Below are 25,438 nucleotides of genomic sequence, written 5' to 3' on the forward strand. Positions count from 1 at the left end.
AGAAAGGAGACAGTCCATTTGCTAGAAAATGTCTATCTGTAACAGTTACAGGAAAGAGCTCAGACATGACTGTTAACTGGGGGAGTAAATATAACCTGGAAGTTGAACTGGTTCACAACTGATTTTTTCCTAGCACATTTAATGTTTTGTACCTCGAAGTATCTGCAGGTAAACACAAAGTATATGAACAGAACTGAACACAGCAAACCAAAGAGGAATATAATACTATGATCATGATGCCCTTTATAGCCTATTTTGTTTTTTTTTAAGATTTTATTTATTTATTTGAGAACGAGTACACAAGCCAGGGGAGGGGCAGAGGGAGAAGGAGAAGCAGACTCCCTGCTGAGCAGGGAGCCTGAGGCGGGGCTCAATCCCAGGACCCCGGGATCATGACCCAAGCTGAAGGCAGATGCTTAACTGAGTGAGCCACCCAGGCACCCCAGCCTATTTTCTTCCTTTTGGCTTAGGCCACATGCAAACTGATATCTTTGAAGTGTTTATTGTGTGGTTCTCCCCAATATTCATGCATTTGGTTCTAGTCTCCATAATTCAGCTTCAATACTCCTGTACTGTGTCTTTCCAGGTTACCACAACTTGTTTAAGGTAAAGTCCCATATTTACTGTAGCAGAACTTTTATGTTAAGAATATATGGGAGGGGCACCTGGGTGGCTCAGTCAGTTAAGCTTCTAGCTCTTGGTTTTGGCTTAGGTTGTAATGTTAAGCCCCGAGTTGGGCTCCACCCTCACTGTGGAGTTTTCTTAAGGCTTTCTGTCCCTCAAAGCAAAACAGAACAACAACAAAAAAGACTTTCTCTCTCTCTCCCCCTCACGTGCTCTCTAAAATAAATAAATCTTAAAAAAAAAGAATATATGCAAAAAGAATATATCAATTGTTCTTTTTTATGGCTGATATTTTAGTGTATGTGTCATATCTTCTTTATCCATTCATCTATTGATGGACACTTGGGTTGCTTTCATATCTTGGCTATGGAGAAATCGATAAAGGAGATTAAGAGGAAATTCCAGTTATAAAATAAGTAAGTCACAGAGATGAAAAGAATAGTACAGGGAATAGTCTATAAATAATAATAACGTTGTATGGTGACAGATGGTGAATATACTTATGGTGAGCACTGAGCAAAGTACATAACTGTCAAATCAATATGCCGTACACCTGAAACTAATATAACATTGCATGCTGATTATACTTAAAAAAAAACAAACTGGATATTAACTAGACTTACTGTGGTGATCAGTTTATGATACAAACATTGAATCATTATGTTGTACACCTAAAACTAATATAATGCTATACGTCAGATATATCTCAATTAAAAATAATCTCAGTGCTCTGGTTACAATGTCAAATATATTATAAGTCTTCTCGGCCCTATCTTCCCCACAAATAACGTCATTTTTAGAGTGTTGATTTAAAAAAACAGAAGGTTTTTCAGGAATATACTGTGTTACAGCAGAAATGCGAAAAATCAACGCTACTAAATTAACTCTACACACTAACAGGCAAGTCTAAGTCTAAATACAATAAAATACCATTAAAATGTGATAAGTGGGGTCCAAAAATTTAATCACATACAACATAAAATTATTTAGAGGTTAACTGACTAGGGAAAGCATGTATAACTAACCAGCTGGTTATTTTAGGGAGTCTAGTAATATTCTCCAAATCCCCCCCTGCTGAGGTTTGGCCCTACCTGGTGTTAACAGCCCACTCCACCCTAATTACAGACGGAGATAGGACTCCAGGTCCTTTGGCTGACTGGGACTTCCAGAAGCGCCGCTTTCCATGAATTTCCTGGCTAGCTAATATGCCTGTATCTTTAGTCCAAACTGAAGAGACTGGGTTGAAAAAATACAGGAGATACAACTACAAACCTCAGGAAAAAGAATAACCAGATACAGAGGAGATAAAGGAGCTTTAAAGCCTATCAATGGGTAAACCACTCAGAAACAAAGGATTCTAGTCTGAAATTTGTCTTATGTGTCAACCTCATGTAAATTCAATCTAAATCAGAATTCCAGGACGTGGAATGAGATTTACATCAAATTATGGCTTAAATTATAAAACTTTAAAACATTTAATCCACAAAGCAAACATGACACAGTAAAGACGGTTACAACAGCTAATGTGTAACTTGAAATTAAAATAAAAACCAGTGTGGTTACACCAGTCTTTTCAATTTGGTTTAAAATGGGTTTTTCTAGGGGCGCCTGGGTGGCTCAGTCAGTTGAGCATCTGCCTTCGGCTCAGGTCATGATCTCAGAGTCCTGGGATCAAGCCCTGCATCAGGCTCCCTGCTTGGCATGAAATCTGCTTCTCCTCCTCTGCCATTCTCCCCCACTTGTGCTCTCTCTCAAATAAGTAAATATTTTAAAAATTAAAAATAAATAAATATAATGGGTTTGTCTAAAACTGCTGATTCAATTTTATCCATCAGCCCCAAACTTCAACAGTTAAAAGTAAATAAAACTTTTAATGTTTTTTTACTCACCTAAAAAGTCAATGAAGACTCAGGCCAAGAAAGGTGTAATATCATGACAGGATCAAAGGCACCCGCTTTAGTTTTGTACTCTTGCTATCAAGGTGGCCAAGAAATCAAGCCTTGGGATTTAAGGACTTTTCAATATAGGAAAAGCTCGCATGACCAATTTCAAGGGATTAAACAGTGATATGTGAAGTCAACAGCCATAGTCATTAATTTTCTGATGAGCCCCAAGTATGGCATCACACTGCATTTTCTAACACTAAATAATTTATGAACCTACTGGGGTTTTGTTCATGAACTCACCTATTCTTTTTTTTTTTTTTTTACAAACTCACCTATTCTTTACGACTTCCAAGATCATGGTTGAAACACAAGACCTATGAGGGACTAGATTCTGAAGAAACTTTGAGCCTTGGAGAAGCTGAAGATCCTTAAAGCTTTTTACAACTGAAGCTTTTAAAAGGTCAAACACCTAATATAACGAAAGAAAGAGGAAAATGAAACAAAAAATGATAGCCCATGCAATAGAATCTTAACTCTGTTAACTGTTCCTATTTGCTGCCATATACTCATATTCCTAAGATAGTTGTTTTACTAGATGAGTAATATACAAAAATTATGACTTTCAGTGGGCACTTAAGAGTTGAAGACAGGCAGGCATTCCTTAAGAGAGAAAAAGGGCAGGAGTGCCTGGGTGGCTCAGTTGGTTAAGTGTCCATCTCTTGATTTTGGCTCAGGTCATGATCTCAGGGTTGTGAGACCGAGCCCCACATCGGGCTCCACACCCAGCGTGGAGTCAGCTTAAGATTCTCTCGCTCTGTGGCACCTGGGTGGCTCAGTCAGTTAAGCATCTGCCTTCGGCCCAGGTCATGATCCCAGGGTCCTGGGATCGAGCCCCACATTGGGCTCCCTGCTCAGCGGGGAGTCTGCTTCTCCCTCTCCTGCCGCCCCTCTTCCTACTTGTGCTTTTTCTCACTCTTGCTCTCTCTCAAATAAATAAAATCTTAAAAAAAAGATCTCTCACTCTCCCTCTCCCTCCCCCCTCATTCTCGCTCTAAAAAAAAAGGAAAAAAAAAAGAGCAAGAAGGGCTAACATCAATGTTAATATTACCCACAATCAGGGAACACATATGAGAAAAAACGGTAAAGGATTTTATATTTCCAACCTTACAACTACACTGCTCTCATTAATTTCAACTCAATCAGGGATAATTTCTTAGAAAACTGCAACATAATAAAACTGCTGGTGAATTCCCAGCTAAACTTCCCATTCTTGCCACCTGGACTGTGTGGTATGTTTCTATCCTTCTTCCCACTCACCACCTGGCTTACCACACCATAGGAAGTAAAGACATAAATGAAGTACCTGAACAAGTCTCCAGGCAGCCCCCAGAAAACAGCGTGGGCCTACATGCCTTACAGAGGAATTTCCTGCTAGCAGAATGGGATAAAAAAGGGCTCTTGTGCTCTTTATCAACTACAGAACCAAAAAGTCCAATAAATACCTGTTCCTCAAATCTTTGTATTCTTGTTACAGAGAGCAGGAGGGCAATGCTGAAGGGACATATGTTATTACTGAAATCTCCTTGCTGTCCTGCCTACAGAGAAACCAAAAAAGAGTCATTATTTACATCTTAAAAGTAGAACATAATCTACTGAAAACAGGTCCTTAAATGGATCAAAACTTAAACTTAAGACCTAAAACTATAAAACTTAAACATAAAACATATTGGAAAATCTTTAAAACCTTGGACTGGGCAAAGATTACTCAGATATAATACCAAAACCATAATTTATACAAGAAAAAATTGATAAATTGGACCGCATAAAAATTCAAACATTTGTGCTTCAAAAGACACCATTCAGAAGATAGAAAGATGAGCCACAGACTGGAAGAAATACTTGCTAATTATATACACGATAAAGGACTTATACTCAGAATATATAAGGAATTCCTAAAACTCAGTAAGACATGCAATCAAAAAGAGGGCAAAAGATTTAGAGACATTTCCCCAGAGAAGATATCAGAACGGCTAATCAGCACATGAAAAAGTGTTCAATTATCAATCATTAAGGGACTGCAAAGCAAAACCTCAGTGAGATACTGTTTCATACACACTGAAACAGCTATGATAAAAAAGACGGACAAGAACAAATGTTGGCGAGGATGTAGAGAAACGAACCCTCACACAGTGCTGGTGGGAATGTAAAATGATGTAGCCACTTTGGTAGTTTCTTAAAAATGTAAATATACATTTATCACATAACCCAGAAATTCCACTTGTAGGTATCTATCCAAGAGAAGTGAAACATATGTCCACACAAAGACCTGCATGTGAATGTTCATAACAGTATTATTCATAATAATAAATTCATAATTTATTATTCATAAAGCCCAGAAGTGGAAACAATTCAAATGTCCATCAACTGGTGAGCAGCTAAACCAACTGATAGACCCACACAGTGGAATACTATTAAACAAGAAAAAAGAATGAAATACTGACATGGGCTACAACACATGGATAACTTTGAAAACATCATGCTAAATGAAAGAAGCCATACACAAAAGATCATATATTGTATAATTCCATTTATATGAACTGTCTAGCAAAGGTAAATCTTATAGAGACAGTAGATGAGTGGTGGCCTGGGCCTGGGAATGTGAATTTACTATAAATGGGCATGAGGGATTTTACAGGGTGATGAAAATGTTCTAAACCTGGATTATGGTGATGGTTGCACAACGAGGTAAACTTACGAAAAATCACTGAATTGTAAACTTAAAAATGGATGAATTTTATGTTATGTAAATTATATCTCAGAGAAGGACAAATACCGTATGATTTCACTCATGTGGAATTTAAGAAACAAAACAGATGAACATAAGGGAAGGGAAGGAAAAATAAGATGAAAACAGAGAGGGAGGCAAACTATGAGACTTTTTTTTTTTTTTTTTTAAAGATTTTACTTATTTATTTGACAGAGAAAGACACAGTGAGAGAGGGAACATAAGCAGGGGGAGTGTGAGAGGGAGAAGTAGGCTTCCTGCTGAGCAGGGAGCCTGATGTGGGTATCGATCCCAGGACCCTGGGATCATGACCTGAGCCGAAGGCAGATGCTTAACGACTGAGCCACCCTGGCACCCCACCATAAGAGACTCTTAACTCTAGGAAACAAACGGTGCTGGAGGGGAAGTGGGTGGGGGGATGGGGTAACTGGGTGATGGGCATTAAGGAGGGCAGTTGATGTAATGAGCACTGGGTGTCATATGCAACTGATGAATCACTAAATTCTACCTCTGAAACTAATAATACATTATATGTTAACTAAATTGAATTTAAATAAAAAAATATATCTCAATAAAGTTTAAAAAATAGGTCTCTGAGGCCTAAAAGAAATGATACCAAAAGACAATAAATAAATAATAAATTAAAAAAAAAAACCAACAAACAAAAATAATACAGTGGAATAGACCAAGATATACAAAACTGGGGGTACCTGGGTGGCTCAGTTGTTAAGCATCTGCCTTCGGCTCAGGTCATGATCCCGGGGTCCTGGGATCGAGCCCCGCATCGGGCTCCCTGCTCTGCAGGAAGCCTTCTAATCTCTCTCCCACTCCCCCTGCTTGTGTTCCCTCTCTCATTGTGTCTCTGTCAAATAAATAAATAAAATCTTTAAAGAAATACTAAACTGGTGGGGCGCCTGGGTGGCTCAGTCGTTAAGCATCTGCCTTCAGCTCAGGTCATGATCCCAGGGTCCTGGGATCGAGCCCACATCAGGCTCTCTGCTCAGTGGGGAGTTGGCTTCTCTGCCCCCCCGCCCCATGCTTTCGTGCACGTGGGATCTCTCTCTCTGAAATAAACAAATAAAATCTTAAAAAAAAAACAAAACTGGTTCTTTGGAAAGATCAATAATGTAGTTACTATAAACCTAAATAAAAAGAAGAGTGAACAGATACAGAGGAGATCAAGAAGCCTTAAAGTCGAGCTCCACATCATGGTCTTTAAATATCCTTTCCTACAAAAGGGACCCAGGGCTCCTTGAAGAAATGTTATCCATATGGGGCAAACCAAGTACAAGGAGAGCCTTGGATAGCAGTGTTCAAAGGGTCATGTCAGAAGGACACAGAAGCCAACTCGAAGGATCCAACTGGGACATTTGGAGTAATGAATAATGAATATAAGGAATTAAAAAAGGTTAGTTGGTGCATAACAATATTCAAAAAAATAGGAGGGGGAGGCTTTTTTTTAATGGAAGAAAGCCAGCTAATAATGTAGAAGGACTAACAGACTTAGAAAATTTTTTATTTTAGTTCTACCATTTTGCAACTCCCAGTATAATTACTGATTAAGGCTAAGCATAGTCAGTAGATGGGAAAATGAAAACCACTGTGTGAAAGGTTACTGAGGAAAAGGATTTTCACGTGATCTAAATTATGAGCCCATGGATTACTTTCTAATTACAAAAGGAAACATAGATCTTTGCAAATGAAGAAAAATGATGGTCACTGTCTTAACCAAAAGAAAAAACAGTCCTTTATCTGTACACTACTGTTCTTTAAAAAAGCTCAAAACATTTCTAATTTTAATCTTACTACTTCACAAATATTTAATGATGCATGACTTAGTTTCACAAAACTCTGTAATATACTACTAGAGATAGGCACTATGCCAATTCTTAAATGGAGAAACAGAGGTCAGAAACAGATGATGGGAGTTATGATTTAATGTTAAGTTTCCTGCTGAACAGTCCTCTTTTTTTTCTTTTTAAACACCCAAACATTTAAGCATGGTTTTAGAATGGAACTTGCTTAAGAATGTGGTGACATATATTTTCTACTTTCAAAATAAAAGGCATCCTCTAGATCTAGGGCCACTGTACAAAGCTTCCCCTCCGTCTCCTGTCATTAACGAGCATCAAAGAGGCCTGAGTTGAAACACCCGTTTCATAAAGAGCTCCTGGGTCACCGTAGGAGTCCGGGGCTACCTTTAGGTGTTTCAGGAGTTCTCTGCCTAGTTCACAGTCCAGTTTGATGGCAAACACGATGTGTAGAATAATGGTGCCTTCCACATGACGCAGTTCACCTGATGGCACAGTAACAAGATCCAACAGCCTACAAGATTCAACAGAAAGGTATGAGCTACAGTTTGAGCAAGAGACAAGGGTGCAGATACTCAGATGAACTCAAGCTGAACTCATACCATCACTGGAGGCAGGACGTGTAAATTCTACTGCCTCATTCCTTGCTTCTTTGTAACAAAACTTCCTGAAAGCATGAATTGTCTATTATCATTAATTCCCCTTCTTTACATGTTCTCAGTTTAATCCAATTCAACCAAGCTTCTGTCTCCTCCCTACCCACTCCCCTCAATGCCATTTGACTCTTCTTGCAAGGGTTACAAATGACCTCTATGTTGCCAAAACCAATAATTGAGTCCCACCTTAATGAATACCCCAACAGATATGACACAACTGACCACTTCCTTCTTGAAACACTTTTTTCTCTTCTGAGGCACTGTCACTGAATTCTTCTCCAATTTTTCTTTCTTTTTTTGGGGGGGGGGCTCATCCTCCCTTTAAATGGTGGAATCCTCTGAGCTCAGTCTTGGGTTTCTTTTTCTTCACCATTTCCCTAGGATTCCCTAACCAGTCCCATGGTTTTAGTTCTTTCCAATCTCTTATCTCCAGTCCTGACCTCTCCCTCTAGCTCTAGACTGTCTGCTTAACACCTCCATATGGGATGCTAATGTACCTCTCAAACTTATCATGGTTAAAACTGAGCTTATTTTGTCCTACACCTGCTTTTCTATCAGTCTTTCCTAATTCAGTATATAAGACCACCTACTAGTCAATTGCTCAAGCCACGTAACAAAAAGCTACCCTACAGTAGAAGTGGTGGGCTGCAATCAGATTAACAGCATGAGCTCTGCAGCCAAGCTGCCCTGATTGAAATCTCAGCTCCGCTGCTATATAACCTTGGGATATTCCTTAATTTCTCTGTGCCTCAATTCCCACATGCATAGAGGCAAAATAGGGTAGTTGTGAGGTTTACGTGCTTAGAACAGCACCTGGCACAGGTAAACACTCTACACATTATTTGCTTTAGGAAAAATCTTTTTCAGACATGCCAAGCTATGTCCTGCATTCGTACTAACTATTCCACTAACTGAGAATGTTCTTTTCCCTGATCTGCATATAGTAGTTCTTACCATTCAGGCTTTAAAGTAGACCCTCTCTAAGAGGTTTTCCTTGACCACCCACTCTAAAGTAGTTACACTGTCAGTATTATGTCATTTGAGTTATCTGCATAGCACTTTCTAATATTTTTCTTATTTATTTTCTGTTCTCATCAGTATTTAAACTCTGAGAGCAGGGACCTTGTCTGACTGGTTCATCACTAGAGTCCCAGGGCCAAACAGTTCCTGGCACAGAGTAGACACTTCATAAACAGCTCATAAACTCACACCTTACACAACAATTATGGCTATTCTCCTGGAGAGCTACACATGAGGGAGGTGAAGAGGATGCTTTAGTACTGAGCAGCTCAGAGAGGACTAGGGAAGTTCTGTGCTAAGGTGAAGGCAGGGACTGAAAGGTTAATTAACAAGGAAATAAAACACACATAAGAAGATGCATCTGTCAAAATGATTTTATTTCTGTACTGTATTACTCACTCATCACCACTCTGTTCCTCATTGTGATGCTTATCTAGCTCATTGAAGAAAGTTATGATTCCTTCCAAAGCTCTCCTTCTGTTTCCCTGAAAAAATACAAAATAGGTAAGGTCTCCCCATAAAGATCAAGATCACCAAGTTGAACTTAAAGTACTTTTCAGCTTAGAGGATTCTCAAATAGGAACCTAAACAGGTAAATTACAACCTAAAATCACACTAAGCATTTACAGAACACTTTTTCATGTTGAGATTGGGTTTGAAATGCATCTTAGTGTCAGACTTAAGTTAAGGGGCTGATAGTCCACCCTTTTGTGAGATCTTTATCCCTTCTGCTTCCCCCCCACACACACACAGACTGTGGGAGTACAAGAGTCATGTATGCTTTCCTTGGCTGAGGAGTATGACCCTTTTATCCATCATATCATCAGACATGAAATGAAAGCATCTATGCCCTAGTATGTAAATCAAGAGTATGAATAAGCTAAATGGCCCTAACTGATCATTCGACTGAAGTTTAAAGTGTGTGTGTGTGTGTGTGTGTGTGTGTGTGTGTGTGTGTGTATTTATTTATTTATTTATACCTTTGAGGAGAGAACCAGAAGCTGATAGACCAGAGGTGGTATTTCTTGAAGATTCAACTTGGAGAACATCCTCAACACTTTTTCCACCACAAATTCCACCTCTTCCGCAGTGAGAGGGACATCCCTGTGGATCAAAGACTCTCAAGGCCAGAGCTATGGACTAATTCGGGAGATATTAGAATATTATAACTGCCTCTTTGGTTTTTATCTAACAGAGAACCTTAAAGGGGGCCAAAGCCTTACATAAGCAAAGTCATATTGGAAAAAAATCATAGTTTATATAGTCATAGTTTAAATAATACAGTTTAAATATAGTTCATAGTTATAGTTTAAATAAGCAATTAAAGTAAAAAGGAGGGGAGAAAATCCTATAACAAAGAAGAGAGGCACCAATACTCTTACTTGGAGGACAGTAGTGTCTGAGCTTGCTAAATTTCAATTTCTAGCAGGCACGTTCACACAGCAGGGTAAAACAAGGGAAGGGAACAATGATGCTTACTTGAACATGGAGGTGAGTTGGATTACATATTGCCGATCCCATCTGATTAAAGAAAAGGACAAAGAATATCTCAATTTAACTTATTTGCATATTACTTTATAAAATTAATGAGGGAAAAAATTAGGTCATTTCAAGTTTGATTTGGTACCACTGGAAAACAAGATCAAAGAATCAATGAAATAACAGCTCTTAACCTATAAAACTGCAAAAATCAAAGTCTGATGTTATTCAATGCTGGGAATTTTGGGAAACAAATGCTCTCCACATACTATTTTAGAGAGTATACTGGTATAAACCTTCTGGAAAGACAAGCTGGCAATACTTATCAAGTTTAAAAATGCACATAACCACAGACCCCCCCTAATTTCTATAGTATTAGAAATATATCCCAAGTCCATGCTTATAAAAAGTCACCTAGATACATAAGGATGTTCATTGCAACACTTTTTATGATAGCAAAAAACCAAATAACCATATATTATTTATTGGGAAAAAAAACCACTCTTAACTGGAGATTAGCCATTTATAACAGAACAGTACGGAACTATTGAAAAGAATGATGTAGAGTTGTGTATACTGACATGAACAGATGTGTTAAATGAAAAATGCAAGGTATATTACAATGTGTATGGAATAAACTCTTCAGTGTATTAAAAACAAATGAAGGTTGCCTGGCTAGCTCAGTTGGAGGAGCATACGATTTGTGATCTCAGGGCTGAGTGTGACCCCCATATTGGGTATAGAGATTACTTAAAAATAAAATCTTTAAAAATTTTTTTTTAATTTAAAAACAAATGAATAGATAAGCACATGTGAGCTGATACATATTTAAAGTTATGTATGTTGGGCGCCTGGGTGGCTCAGTTGGTTAAGTGACTGCCTTCGGCTCAGGTCATGATCCTGGAGTCCCGAGATCAAGTCCCACATCGGGCTCCCTGCTCAGCAGGGAGTCTGCTTCTCCCTCTGACCCTCTTCCCTCTTGTGCTATCTCTCATTCTCTCTCTCTCAAATAAATAAAATCTTTAAAAAAAAAATAAAGTTATGTATGTTAAGGATCGTATGTAAAGAACCATAAAAACTGTTATTTCTGATTTAGGTAATCCTGGGTGCTCCCTTCTGTTTCTTTTTAATGTACCCAAATGTAATCATTGTATTACACAACTTAGTATTCTCTTTATTTCACTGACTATAGTAAGGATTTTTCATCTTTGATGGTTTTATATATTTCACTTTTAATGGGTTTAAATTTCATGGAGTAGCTCTACCTTAATTTACATAGGTTACATACCCTAACTTACATTTCTCTATTATTGTACATATAAAGTGGGTCACAATTTTCTGGGTTGAACATGCTCATGTATGAGGATTTTCTTATTATGCTGGAGTCTTTCCTTAAGGTAGATTCCCATATTTCTGGCTTAAAGATATAACCATTACTTATATATCCTACTCATTTAAAAAAAATATAAGGGGTGCCTGGGTGGCTCAGTTGGTTAAGCAACTGCTTTCAGCTCAGGTCATGATCCTGGAGTCCCAGGATTGAGTCCCACATCGGGCTCTGCTCAGCAGGAAGTCTGCTTCTCCCTCTGACCCTCCCCCATCTCATGTGCTCTCTCTTTCTCATTCTCTCTCTCTCAAATAAATCTTTAAAAAAATAAATAAAATAAAAATAAAAAATATAAAAGATATAGCAGCAGGATGACTTCTCAGCCTTAAGGACCTTGGGACTCCAAATTAATGGTAGAGGACGAAACTGTGTTAAGATGAACAGTCAAGTAAGGAGCTTTTGTTCCCTGCAAGCTCTGGTACAGCTTTGGAGGACCAGGGTGAAAATGGTGGCCTCCCAATCTCCACTCGGAGGAGCTGAGAACTCGGGGCCCCGCTCCTCAGTGTGCTCCCAGAGAAAAGCAGTCACTCCCGTCTCCCTGGTCTCCAGCTGCACTGCGTGCTCACCCGGCCTGTGACCCAGCGTTTCTATCTCTGGCACCCGACCCTGTGTGGAGTCTCCAAACCCAGCAGATCCCTGTGCTCCATCACTTGCCAGAAGCGACCGACGGAGGCCCCCTCCCCTGCCATCTATCCTCCCGAATATCGCCTCGGATTCACTTCTCCGCACGTCCTACCTTCCAACAGATTTAAATTGGCATCTCACTTTGAAAGACAGTATGCAGGGGATGCACAGATAAACTACACTTGGACAGGATTGGAGTGAAATAACTCTTTCCAGTCTCCTTTGGTGGTAAGAAAAGTAATCTAGCCTGTGCCAGATGGCCATTTGCTGTACCAGGCAGTCATGCCTCCCTATGGCAGCAATCTGCAAGATGCCCGCTCTCTAGGCTGCCAGTCTTTTTGAATCCTGTAACGTGGAAATTATAGGCTAGGTCTTTGTGAAGCATATGCAGGCAATAGGATGATCGATCCTGTCACAGAACATGGGCTAGTCTGAATGACTGACTTACTGCATTTTTGTAATTTATTGTGATGTGTAAAACTAAAATAATTCATTTGATTTATTGTTTGGTAATGCTTTTTATTTTGTGACAAATCAGTTTTGTATCAACAAACTAAAAGATAAGAAAACCTCATGTTAATGAAAAAAAAATGCTGAATTTCTGCTAATCAAGAATATTAATAGATGTGTAACTTGCAGAGAAGGTTGACAAATAACACTCACCAAAGAGGCCATGGTGATGTGGACCACATAAAACTAGGAAGGACTGTGTAATATAGCAGTCTTGAAAAGTTAATGGTTATTTCAGAAGACTGCTCAAAGACAGCAACTTCTTGCAACTTCAGAAGGTATGCTTACACATCATTCTGTGAAGCATGACTTTTCATTCACATCAAATGAACATTTTCTAATTTAACATTACTCCTTTAAGATTTTCAAATATGTATCATCAAATTATAACACTTAGTGTGTTAACTTTACTACCAGAAATTGAACTTTGAAGAGTTAAACAGTCCAAGTTTTTATGTTAGTGTCATTATGCCCTTATTTTGAAAAGCATTTAGCTAATTCTGAGAATTCATTTTTTTTCAATTTTGAAATCAAAAGAAATGCTTTGAAAGTTTATTTCACTGAAGGTGAAAGATCTTATGCTAGTGTGAACAGTATAGATTAAGTTTAGAAATTCTCCATTGAAGATCTTTTTTTTGCTCTGATCACAGGAATATAGTCATGGTAAAAATAATATTCTCACCAAATTGAGAAAGTAGGAACTAAAATGTAGTTGAAAGTGGTTGTGTTCACAAATAATATGTGTGTGTGTGTGTGTGTGTGTGTGTGTGTGTGTATAGAAGCTCCAGTATTTAAAAATAAAGTCTGTAGAGTAGTTAGCATATATTGCACGCACATGCATAGACAGACGTATATGTAGATAAATTACATTTTGTGATGGGGTGATAATAAATGTAAACAATATATTAAGCAAAGCTGGGGTGCCTGGGTGGCTCAGTTGGTTGAATGTCTGACTCTTGATTTCAGCTAGGGTCGTGATCTGGGGGTCCTGGGATCAGGCCCCGTGTCGGGCTCCATGTTCAGTGCAGAGTCTGCTTGTTCCTCTCTCTCCCCTTGCTTGCTCTGTCTCTCTTTCTCTCTCAAAAAAATATAAATAAATAAATAAAATCTTAAATATAAAAAAAAAGATGAACAGTCAAGTAAATAGAAATTATAGGTAGTCTTAGAACAGAAAATATAGTAAGTAATCTCTCAAAAATTCATCGCGGACTACATAAATGGTTTTACAGTTGTACATTATAACCAAAAAAAAAAAAAAAATACTAAAGACTTAGTGATATAAATTCCTGAAATAAACTGTAATCCTTTTTTTGGCCACTTGTACAACTGAGAAAGTGCTACACATTAATAAGACTTACCTGCTAGAACACAGGGTGTTAATCAACTGCTTCTTACATTCTTCCCCACTCAGTTCACCTAGAAATGCAAAATACACTGAGAAATGAACTTGATTAAGTAACGAGCAAAAAAGCCACTAAAATTGGAAGAAAATTACCTTTTTCATAATCCAGATTTTCCTTGTTGGCAACAAGGGCAGTGAGAATGATGGGTAATAACTCCAAAGACTTTCCATTGGTTAAGCTGCCCTCTTTGATAGCTCCAATAAACTCCTTGGCTAATTCAAGCAGTAATGATCCTGGAAAATTGTGAGCCTAAAAATTCATGGGATAAAGAAAATGTTAAGCAGAATAGATGTTTGGTAACTCTTTCCACAAAAGTGTCTCTTGCTGAATTAATAGAACTGGCACCGAAACCCTGAACTGGTCCTGTAAGGGATCCTGCTCTGGTACAAACTTGTAATTGTAAAAGATTTCAAAGGTCAGAATCCTCCAACAGTTCTCCAATGTTTTCAAATACTCTTCAAAGATATCAGATGTCCACAGTATCAGAAATTAACATAAACATGGGTTTATGGCCCATCCATCATCTATTCTGTTTTTTTAACAGTTCTTATTCATAAGTAGGAACTATGCTAGGTTTGGCACATTTAAGTTTACCCTCCCTCAACAAATTACAACCCCGCCCCCAAATCTACCCAAAACCAAAAAAGTTTTTCTTTTCCAACTTACCTCTAGCATTAGTAATCCTATGATCTCAGATGCTACTTCTTTCTGCAAATCCCCTGATTCCACTAAGTGGATACAACAAATGTATATCTTAAGTCTCCTAAGAGCTCCAGCTTCCTCAGAGCAGGGGGAACCTTATTGTTTTAAACAAGTGGTACAGAAACAAAGAAAGAATAAAGGAAGAAATCTTAAAAAGTTGAAGGGCAAACAGGAAAAACAAACAGCTTTATAGTTTAATATAGAAGTAGAATTATCAAACTACTGATGACCAGAATGTTTAGAATAGCAATATTTAGGAGCTTTACAAAAGTACTTAAATTAGGCAGATGAGAAATGTCATCTTTTCTTCTTCCACTTACATCATTAATTTTTAAAACAAGTTCATAGTACAAAAGGAGAAATAACCTTTTTTTAAAAAAAAAGATTATTTATTTATTTGACAGAGCACAAAAGCAGGCGGAGTTGCAGGCAGAGGGCGAGGGAGAAGCAGGCTCCCTGCTGAGCAAGGAGCCCGATGCAAGGCTCCATCCCAGGACCCTGGGATCACGACCTGAGCTGAAGGCAGTTGCTTAACCAACTGAGCCACCCAGGCACCCCGGAGAAATACCTTCGAGCCTTTTTGGGTCCAGTAACCCAAATTAAATGTCTTTAACATATTCCACTTCAAAACATAACTGAGTAATGTCAGCAGGAATGGCAGAATAATAATGACCTCAGAAAATCCTCTCCTCCATAAAAGCAGTAAGAAAACTGACAAAATAATGAAAACCATCAACAACAATCCTGGGAGAGGAAAATGGTATCTGATGTCCAGAGTTCCCACAAAATATCATTTAAAATGTCCCAAAAGTATGGGCCATATACAAGAAAAAAGAGAACGAGAAACTGTCCCTGACAGAGACTAGATGTTAGATTACTAGACAAAGATTTTAAATCAGCTATTTTCAGTATGTTCAAAGATGGAAACGATGCCTAAAGAACTAAAGGAAATGTCTCCTAAATAGAGACTATCAACAAAGAGAAATTGTAAATAAGCAGGGGTGCCACTGTGGCTCAGTTGGTTGAGCATCTGACTCTTGATTTCAGCTCAGGTCATGATCTCAGGGTCATGAGACTGAGCCCCTTATCAGGCTCTGCACTCAGCATGGAGTCTGCTTGAGGATTCTTTCCTTCTGCCCACTCCCCCCACCCCCGCTCATGTGTGCTCACACTCTCTCTCAAATAAATATGAAAAAAAGAAATTGTAAATAAGTAAATAAAAAATTCTGAAATTAGAAGTACAATAATTGAGCTGAAAAAATCACAACAAGGTCTCAACAGGAGATCTGATCTGGGGAAGAAAGAAACAGAGAACTCAAAGATAGAGCAACTGAGATTAGCCAGTCTGAGGGACAGAAAGAAAGAAAAAGAAAAATGAACAGAGCCTCAAAGACCTGTGGGATATCATCATGAGTGCTAACACAGACATAATGAGAGTTCAAAAAGACAGAAAGGGGCAAAAGAGGAAATGGCCAAAAACTTCCCAATTTTAATGAACGCTAATTTTCACATTTAAGAAACTCAATAAAGTCCAATGATAAACACAAGAGAAGTACACCTAGACATATTAGCAAACAGTTAAAATCAAAGACACCTCATAACAAAGGCCATATGTGAAAAACCCATAACATCATACCCAATTATTAAAGATTGAAAGCATTTCCATAAAACATGAAAGATACAAGGATGTCCACTTTTACCACTTCTATTCAACATAGTATTGGAATTCTAGACAGAGCAATTATTGTATTTAGGGCCACTGAACTGTACACTTAAAAAAAAAGTCAAAGACAAAGAAAGAACCTTAAAAGCAATAAGAGAGGAGCAAGTCATCTGGGAAACAGATATTCAATATAATTAACAGCTGTTATCTCATTAAAAAAAACAACAAAAACAAACAAACAAAAAACCCCCCACAACATTGAAAGGCAGAAGGAGATGGGATAACATAGTCAAACTGCTGAAAAGAAGGACTGTCAACCAAGAATTCCACAACCAGAAAAACTATCCTTCAAAAATGAAGGGGGGGGGGCCTGGGTGGCTCAGTCGTTAAACATCTGCCTTCGGCTCAGGTCATGATCCCAGGGTCCTGGGATCAAGCCCCGCATCGGGTTCCCTGCTCAGCAGGAGGCCTGCTTCTCCCTCTCCCACTCCCCCTGCTTGTGATCCCTCTCTTGCTATGTCTCTGTCAAATAAATAAATAAAATCTTTAAAAAAAAAAAAAAACGAAGGAGGGAACCTGGGTGGCTCAGTCGTTAAGCGTCTGCTTTCAGCTCAGGTTATGGTCCCAGGGTCCTGGGATTGAGTCCCACATCGGGCTCCCTGCTCAGCGGGAAGCCTGCTTCTCCCTCTCCCATTCCCCCTGCTTGTGTTCCCTCTCTCACTCTCTCTCTGTTGAAAAATAAATAAATCTTTAAAAAAACAAAACAAGGGCGCCTGGGTGGCTCAGATGGTTAAGCGTCTGCCTTCGGCTCAGGTCATGATCCCAGGGTCCTGGGATCGAGTCCCACATCAGGCTCCCTGGTCCTTGGGAGCCTGCTTCTCCCTCTGCCTCTCTGTCTCTCTCTCTCTCTGTCTCTCATGAATAAATAAATAAAATCTTTAAAAAAAAATAATAAAAAAATAAAAAAATAAAAAAACAAAACAAAAATGAAGGAGAGGGGCGCCTGGGTGGCTCAGTTGGTTAAACATCTGCCTTCAGCTCAGGTCATGGTCCCTGGGTTCTGGGATGAGCCCCACGTCTCCTGCTTCTCCCTCTGCACCGCCCCCCCACCAGCTCATGCTCTCTCTGATGAATAACATCTTAAAAAAAAAAAAGAAAAAAAGAAATAAAAGGCATCTAGTTTGAAAAACAAGTAAAATTATCCCTATTCAAAAATGACATAATCTTGTTTATAGAAAACCCTAAGGTATCCACAAAAAATAAATTATTAGAGGGTGGTACCTGACTGGCTCAATCGGTGGAGCACTGGACTCTTGATCTGGGGTTGTGAGTTTGAGTCCCATGTTAAGTGTAGAGATTATCTTTTTTTTTTTTTTAGACTTTATTTATTTATTTGACAAAGAGAGAGAGAGCACAGGCAGGGGGAGCAGCAGGCAGAGGGAAAGGGAGAAGCAGACTCCCAATGAGCAAGGAGCCTGATGCAGGGAGCCTGATTCAGGGCTCGATCTCAGGGTCCCAGGATCCCAGGATCGTACCTGAACCAAAGGCAGACACTTAACTGACTGAGCCACCCAGGTGCTCCTTTTGAGAGTACTTAAAATAAAATCTTATCCCAGGGTCCTGAGATTGAGCCCTGCATCGGGCTCTGTGCTAAATACGGAACCTGCTTGAGATTCTCACTCTCTCCTTCTGCCCCTCCCCCCACCTGCTCGTTCTCTCTCTCTCCAAATAAATAAATTTAAAAATAAAATCCAAAAAAAAAAGTCTACTGCATTTCTTTTTTTTAAGGTTTCTATTTATTTGACAGAGAGATAGAGAGCATAAGTAGGCCAAACAGCAGGAAGAGGGAGAGGGAGAAGCAGGCTCTCCACTGAGCAGGAAGCCCGATGTGGGGCTCGATCCCAGGACCCTGAGATCATGACCTGAGCCAAGGGCAGCCACTTAACCGACTGAGCCACCCAGTTGCCCCATGCATTTCTATATACTAACAATGAACAATTAGATGACTAAATTAAGAAAATTCCATTTATAATAGCATCAAAAGAAAATAGAATACTTAGAAATAAATTTAAGATGGGCGCCTGGGTGGCGCAGTTGGTTAAGCGACTGCCTTTGGCTCAGGTCATGATCCTGGAGTCCCAGGATGGAGTCCCGCATTGGGCTCCCTGCTCAGCAGGGAGTCTGCTTCTCCCTCTGACCTTCCTCCCTCTCATGCTCTCTCTCTACCATTCTCTCTCTCAATAAATAAATTTAAAAAATCTAAAAAAAAATAAATTTAAGAAAAGTATGTACAAGACTTGTATTCTGAAGACTATAAAATATCACTGAAAGAAATAAAGAGAACCTAAGTAAATGGAAAGACATCCCATGTTCATGTAACTGAAGACTTATGCTAAGATAGCAGTACTTCTCAAATTCATATACAGATTCAACACAATCCCTACTAAAACCCGTTTCCTTTTTTTCAGAAACTGACAAGCTGATCTTAAAATTCATATGGAAACACGAGGGACCCAGAATATCCAAAATAATCCTGAAGAAGAAAAACAAAGTTGGAGGACTCAAAGTTCCTAATTTTATAACTTACTACAACATTATAGTAATCAAGACAGTGTGGTGCCGACATAAGGAGACACATAGATTAAGAGACTAGAACTGTGAGTCTAGATATAAACCCTCACATTTATGGGTGATTGATTTTCAGTAAGGATGCTACTGAAAACAAGAAAAGATGATGTTGGACCCCGACCTCACACCATATACAAAAATAAATTCAAATTGATCAAAGATCTAAATGTAAAAGCTAAGGCTATAAAACTTTGAAAAGAAAACAGATTTAAATCTTCATGACTTTGGACTAAGCAACGGTTTCTTAGATAAAACACTCAAAGCACAAGCTGTAAGAAAATAAAATGGACATCAAAAAACTTTATGCTTCAAAGCATATTATCGAAAAAGTGAAAAACAACTCCGAATGGAAGAAAATTTTTGCAAACCATATATTTAATAAGGGACATGTATCTAGAACATATAAAGAGCTATTACAACTCAATAATAAAAAGACAAATAACCCAATTTTTTAAAGTGCAAATGATCTGATAGACAGTTCTCTAAAGAAGATACAGAAATGGCCAGTAAGCACATGAAAGGATGCTCAACATCATCAGCCACCAGGGAAATGCTTATCAAAACAATAGTGAGGGCGCCTGGGTGGCTCAGTTGGTTAAGCGACTGCCTTCGGCTCAGGTCATGATCCTGGAGTCCCGGGATTGAGTCCCACATCGGGCTCCCTGCTCAGCAAGAAGCCTGCTTCTCCCTCTAACCCTCCCCCCTCTCATGTACTCTCTCTCTCTCTCTCTCATTCTCAGTCTCTCAAAATAAATAAATAAATCTTTAAAAAAAAAAAAAAACAATAGTGAGATACCACTTCACACTCCCTAGTATGGCTACAGTGAAAAAGACAGACAGTAACAAAGGTTGACAAGGATATGGAAAAATCATCATCCTCACTCAGTGCTGGTGGTAATGTAATATAGAAATCAAAAGAGGTATTCCAGGTCATTAAACCCCAGAGCTCCTTTGACCCTTGTTAAGCACAGGTTAAGTAGTAAACATTGCTGTTCTCTTCTCCACAATTTTAAAAGCACAAGTAAACCAAAGTGCATTTTATGAAATGCATCCTTTATAGGCCCCAAACCAGCGATACAATCTCAAGTACCCGCTTCAATTCCCTTAAGTAAAATTATTTGAGTCCCTAAGAAAGGAGACTGCTGCTTTAGTTGATTTTGTAAAAACCCCTAAACACAGAAAGTCTCAGTGTGGCTTCAAAAGTAAGAAAAGCAGCAATATGTGCCCAAAGTAAACAAATCTAATGAACCCAGGCAGGTAGAAGTGGCATTAATTATTACCTTTGAAAATGGCTCGCAGGAGTGCTCCAGCAGCTTTTCCTTTCACTGCCTGATTCTGAAGGAGATTAGCCAACTGCAATCAAAGAAAGAAAAAGCTACAAGTCTCTGGCAACAATTTCTCTACCCCAATGACCGAAATTCCCAATATGAATCATCTGTCAGGTTCATACCCTTCAGAGACTTCAGGTATCACAAATATCACTGATTTAGATAGAGCAGCATAGAACTTAACATGATACAGGGCTGTCAAGACTGAAATTTATTCATATCTTCACTCTACAATTGTCTAAGTACAACAGAACTTACTAAAGAGAAAAGAGCATAGTGATAGGATACTTTTTTTTTTTTTTTAATCACTCTTGCTCCTTATATAGAGAATGGCTTGTGGGAGGCTTAAGAGTGAAATAGGGATATGTTAGGAGACTGCTATAGTGTTCAAAAGTGAGATATGATAGTGGTCTAGACCAAATAGCAGGGGAGATATTACTGGTTGAACTTTTAAAGTCCCCCCGCCCCATCACTACCATTCATGTTGGAGTTCTAACCCCTAGGACCTCAGAATGTGCCTTATTTGAAAATAGGGCTTTTGCAAATGTAGTTAGTTAAGTTGAGGTCATTACAGTTGGTGTGAATATGACTATCCTTATAAGGGGAATCTTGGACACAGAGACATATGCACAACAAGTGTGCCATGTGAAAATGAAGGCAGAGAGCAGGGTGATAGAAGCTAAGGAACACCAAAAATTGTCAGCAAACCACCGGAAGCTAGGTGAGATTCTCACAGCCTCAAAGAAACTAACACTGCCAGCACTGTGATCTTGGACTTCGAATCTCCAGAACTATAAAAATAAATTTTTATTGTTTAAGCTACTCAGTTTGTGGTACTTTTATAATCAGCAGCCCTGACAAACTAATGAAGATGAAGAAAAGTAGACTGAAGATATATTTGAGGGCTCGAATTAACAGGACTTTGCTGTGGTCTGAATGTTTATGTCCTCCCCTAAATGCACATGTTGGAATCCTAATGCCCAATGTGACAGTATTTGGAGGTGGGCCCTTTGTAGATAATTAGGTCATGAGGGTAGAACTCTCATGAATGGGATTAGTCCCCTTAGGAGAGATCCCACAGAGCTCTCTAGCCCCTTCCACCATGTGAGGATACAACATGAAGCCTGCAACCCAGACAGAAGAGTGCCTTCATCTGACCATACTGGCATCTCCGACTTCTAGCCTCAGAACCATGAGAAATAAATGTTCCTCGTTTATAAGCCACCCAGTCTGTCATATTTTCTTTTCTTTAAAAGATTTTATTTATTCATGAGAGAGAGAGAGAGAACACACAAGCAGGGGGAGAGGGAGAGGGAGAAGCAGACTCCCTGCCGAGCTGGGAGCCCGACGTGGGGCTTGATCCCAGGACCTGGAGATCAAGACCTGAGTTGAAGGCAGACGCTTAACCATCTGAGCCAGCCAGGCGCCCCTGCCATATTTTCTTATAGCAGCCTGAATGGACTAAGACAGACCTCCACATGGTTTAGAAGTGAAAAGGGGGTGGTGCTGAAGAAAAAGAAATCAAGAACTCTTACACTTCTGGCTTAAGCAACTAACTGGACAGATGCTGGCACTAGCCATTGACATGGTGAAAATCTGGTATTAAGCATCTAAATCACCCAGAGGGCTTGTTAAAACAAATTGCAAGGCCCCAGTTTTTGATTTAGCAAATCTGACATGGGACTCAGAACTACTACTCTTAAGATATCCAAGTAGAAATGCCAAGCAGTCAACTGGATATACCAAAATGGAGCCTGGGAAGAGCTCGATGGGAACACAGGAGATCATTCAGGAAGAGACGTAAAGAGAGGAGAAACACCAACATTCAAGGATTAAAAAGAGAAGCAGAAGCCAGCAAAGACGGAGAAGGTGACAATACCCAGAGAAATGAATGTCACAGAAGCCAAGACAAATAAAACTGAATTTGTTCTCTTCCGCAACTACACGGGCCTGGTCTTTCTGACTGGAGTCTGTATTATCTCCCTTCTTAAATAGGCAATAAGGAAGTACCTGACTGCTCCACCTGGAACTGCCAGCAGAATACTCAGCCCTTGACATAGCCCTCAGAGAAGGGTAGTTCTCAACCAGCGCTAAATTTGTTCCTCCTCCCACCCCCCAGAGTATACTGGGCAATGCTTGGAGACATTTTCAGTTGTCATAACTGGAAGGGTATTACGATCATCTAACGGATAGGACTAGGGATGCTCCAAAAACACCCTATAAGGCACAGGACAACACCCCTTGACAAAGAATTACCCAGTCCAAAACGTGAACAGTGCAAAGGCTGAGAAACCTGACTCTACCCTTTTTTTTTAAATTTTTATCCTTTTATTTTAATTCATTTTTAACTTTATTTTTTTAAATAAAATACACCACAAATTTCTAATTCGTATTTGGCCTTTCAAAAGAAAACAGAAAAAAATCCTGTAGGTTTTCCAATGGCATTTCTAAAATTTTTTTTTCCATTTTTTTTATTTAAATTCAATTAATTAACATACATTATCGGTTTCAAAGGTAGAGGTCAGTGATTCATTAGTCTAATATAATACCCAGTGCTCATTACATCACTTGTCCTCCTTAATGTCCAGCACCCAGTTACCCCATTCCCCTACCCCTTCCCCCTCCAGCCACCCTCAGTTTTTTCCTATGGTTAAGAGTCTCTTATGGTTTGTTTCCCTCTCTGATTTCGTCTTTTTCCGCCCCCCTCTTCCCCTATGATCCTGTTTTCTTAAATTCCACATGAGTGAGATCATATAATTGTCTTTTCCTGATTGACTTATTTCTCTTAGCATAATACTCTCTAGTTCCATCCACATCGTTGCAAATGGCAAGATTTCTTCTCTTTTCCTTTTTTTTTGATGGCTTAGTATTCCATTGAGTATATATATCATATTTTCTTTATTCATTCATTTGTCGATGGGCATCTGGGCTCTTTCCATAGTTTGGCTATTGTGGACATTGCTGCTATAAACATTGAAACCCTGACTCTTCTTGAAACAATTTCAGTTTCATTAGAAGGCAGTATGGCATGGGGAGAAAAAAAACGGACCTACAATCAGATGATGAATCCTGGCCATGCCATTTACTGGCTTCATAATCTCCGTCAAGTTATTTCACTGTATGTGTGTCCATTTCCCTACCTCCGAGGACAGGAGGATTCAGTTGGATGACAGGTAGAAAATTAACGCACAGGTGCTCAACGAATAGTTCCCTCCTGCTCCCTCTGTCCTCCGCTCTCCTTCCTCCCTCCACTTACATGATCTTTCCCTTCCTTTTTGACTTTATGCTTTTTACTGCATTTTAAAACACAAAAGTAAACGAAGTAAGATTACATAGCCTTGTTATTTTGGAAGGCTTTAACATTTTTCTTTTAATTTGTAGACTGAAACTATCAAGTTAATGGCACAGTCCAGATATAGACTTTTTTTTTTTTAATAGAACAGCCCTCATTTTGCAACATCTGATGTTTCCTCACGATTACACTGAGTTTATGCATTCTCTGTCAGAACACAGGTGATACTGTGTCCTTCTCATAGTATCACACCTGGAGGCATGTGATGTCCATCTATCCCTCACGGGTAATATTAATTCTGGTTGCTCAGTCAAATGTTTTGCTTGATTTTCCCACTTTATAATTACAGCCAGTGAGCAGTTTGTAGGGAGACACTTTGACCATGCACATATCCTGCTCCTCATCTAGTTTTCCCCTTGTATAATGGAAAAGCCCAGCAACAATTACCATTACCAGGTTATCAAAGTCAATACCACCAGGAATGACACAGACATCATGAGCCCAGTGATACAATACACTTGAAAAAGGCAAGGCGCCATCTCTGGGGTCCTTCTACCAGGGATGAATGACCTCAGTCCAATCATGAGACACAAAAAGACAGGCACCAACTGAGGGACATTCAGCAAAATAACGGATCAATACTCCTCAGGGTTATCAAGATCATGAGGAACTGTTGCAAACTGCAAGAATCAGGGAAAAATAACAAGTGCAATGTAGTATGCTGAGTGGGATTCTTGGGGAAAAAAATGACATCAGTGGAAAAACTACCATATAGAGTCTGAAGAGGGTCTTTAGGTTTGCTAATGGTATTGTACCCATGTTAATTCCTTGATTCTTAAAATTCTGACTAAGGTTACGTAAGATGCTATGGGAGGGATACACACTTTTCTGTAAGTCTAAAAGTAGCTCAAAATAAAAGGCAGGGCGCCTGGGTGGCTCAGTTGGTTAAGCCACTGCCTTCGGCTCAGGTCATGATCCTGGAGTCCCAGGATCGAGTCCCGCATCGGGCTCCCTGCTCGGCAGGGAGTCTGCTTCTCCCTCTGACCCTCTCCCCTCTCATGTGCTCTCTCTCTCTCTCTCATTCTTTCTCTCAAATAAATAAATAAAAAAAAAAATCAAGAAAAAAAAAAAAAAGGCAAAAAAAAAAGAAAGAAAAAGAAAATTCTCCCTGGATTTAGCAACCACTGGTTTCTTGCCTGATCCAATCTTCATCATGACAGCTGCAAAATGATGATTTTCTAACGCTAGCACAGTAAGCAAGAGACCTTCCTTCTCCCTAAAATTTATTTTTTTATTACCAGTACGGAGTCACAAATTTATTTTTCAAAGTCTTATAATTCATAACTGAACTTTATTATTTTGATGTTCTAATACCCTCAGATCTAGGTGACAGAACCCCTCTGAGTTAGATCATATGTCCTTGTGACATGCCCTCATCATTTTTTCTGAGCACTTTACTTTCTAGCTTAGCAAGATGTTCCAGGCTCATCTTGTATCTATCATGCCCACTCTTGAAAGCAGCCATTTCTCTGAAAAGCCCTGGTTCCCTTTAGTAGGGAATGATTATTAGAGACCAAAGATCTAAGTCACGGCTGTGCTTGTTAATACCATGCCATCTTTGTTGCCACATCTTGGGTCTT

The 25,438-nt window shown here is 39.2% G+C and overlaps 1 protein-coding gene across 5 annotated transcripts in view; it reads right to left on the reverse strand.

Annotated features, from left to right (window-relative positions):
* The window catches only part of FANCI (FA complementation group I), an 83,244-nt gene that overhangs the window by 47,517 nt on the left and 10,289 nt on the right, over positions 1–25,438 (reverse strand). For 4 of the 5 annotated variants that reach the window (XM_025892948.2, XM_025892949.2, XM_025892950.2 and 1 more), the window contains 10 exons: positions 20,459–20,531; positions 14,852–14,982; positions 14,278–14,434; positions 14,141–14,198; positions 10,262–10,303; positions 9,763–9,886; positions 9,182–9,267; positions 7,494–7,620; positions 4,013–4,105; positions 2,843–2,979 (listed from right to left, as the gene is read on the reverse strand). In XM_025892948.2, coding sequence (XP_025748733.1) covers positions 2,843–2,979; positions 4,013–4,105; positions 7,494–7,620; positions 9,182–9,267; positions 9,763–9,886; positions 10,262–10,303; positions 14,141–14,198; positions 14,278–14,434; positions 14,852–14,982; positions 20,459–20,531 — 1,028 coding nt within the window. The remainder of the gene's footprint in view (positions 1–2,842; positions 2,980–4,012; positions 4,106–7,493; positions 7,621–9,181; positions 9,268–9,762; positions 9,887–10,261; positions 10,304–14,140; positions 14,199–14,277; positions 14,435–14,851; positions 14,983–20,458; positions 20,532–25,438) is intronic. The other variant, XM_073882262.1, reaches the window with a different exon arrangement.

The sequence above is a fragment of the Callorhinus ursinus genome, unplaced genomic scaffold (genome assembly GCF_003265705.2).
Source record: "Callorhinus ursinus isolate GAN/ISIS: 27379988/994484 unplaced genomic scaffold, GSC_fseal_2.0 scaffold45, whole genome shotgun sequence".
Taxonomy (NCBI): Eukaryota; Metazoa; Chordata; class Mammalia; order Carnivora; family Otariidae; genus Callorhinus; species Callorhinus ursinus.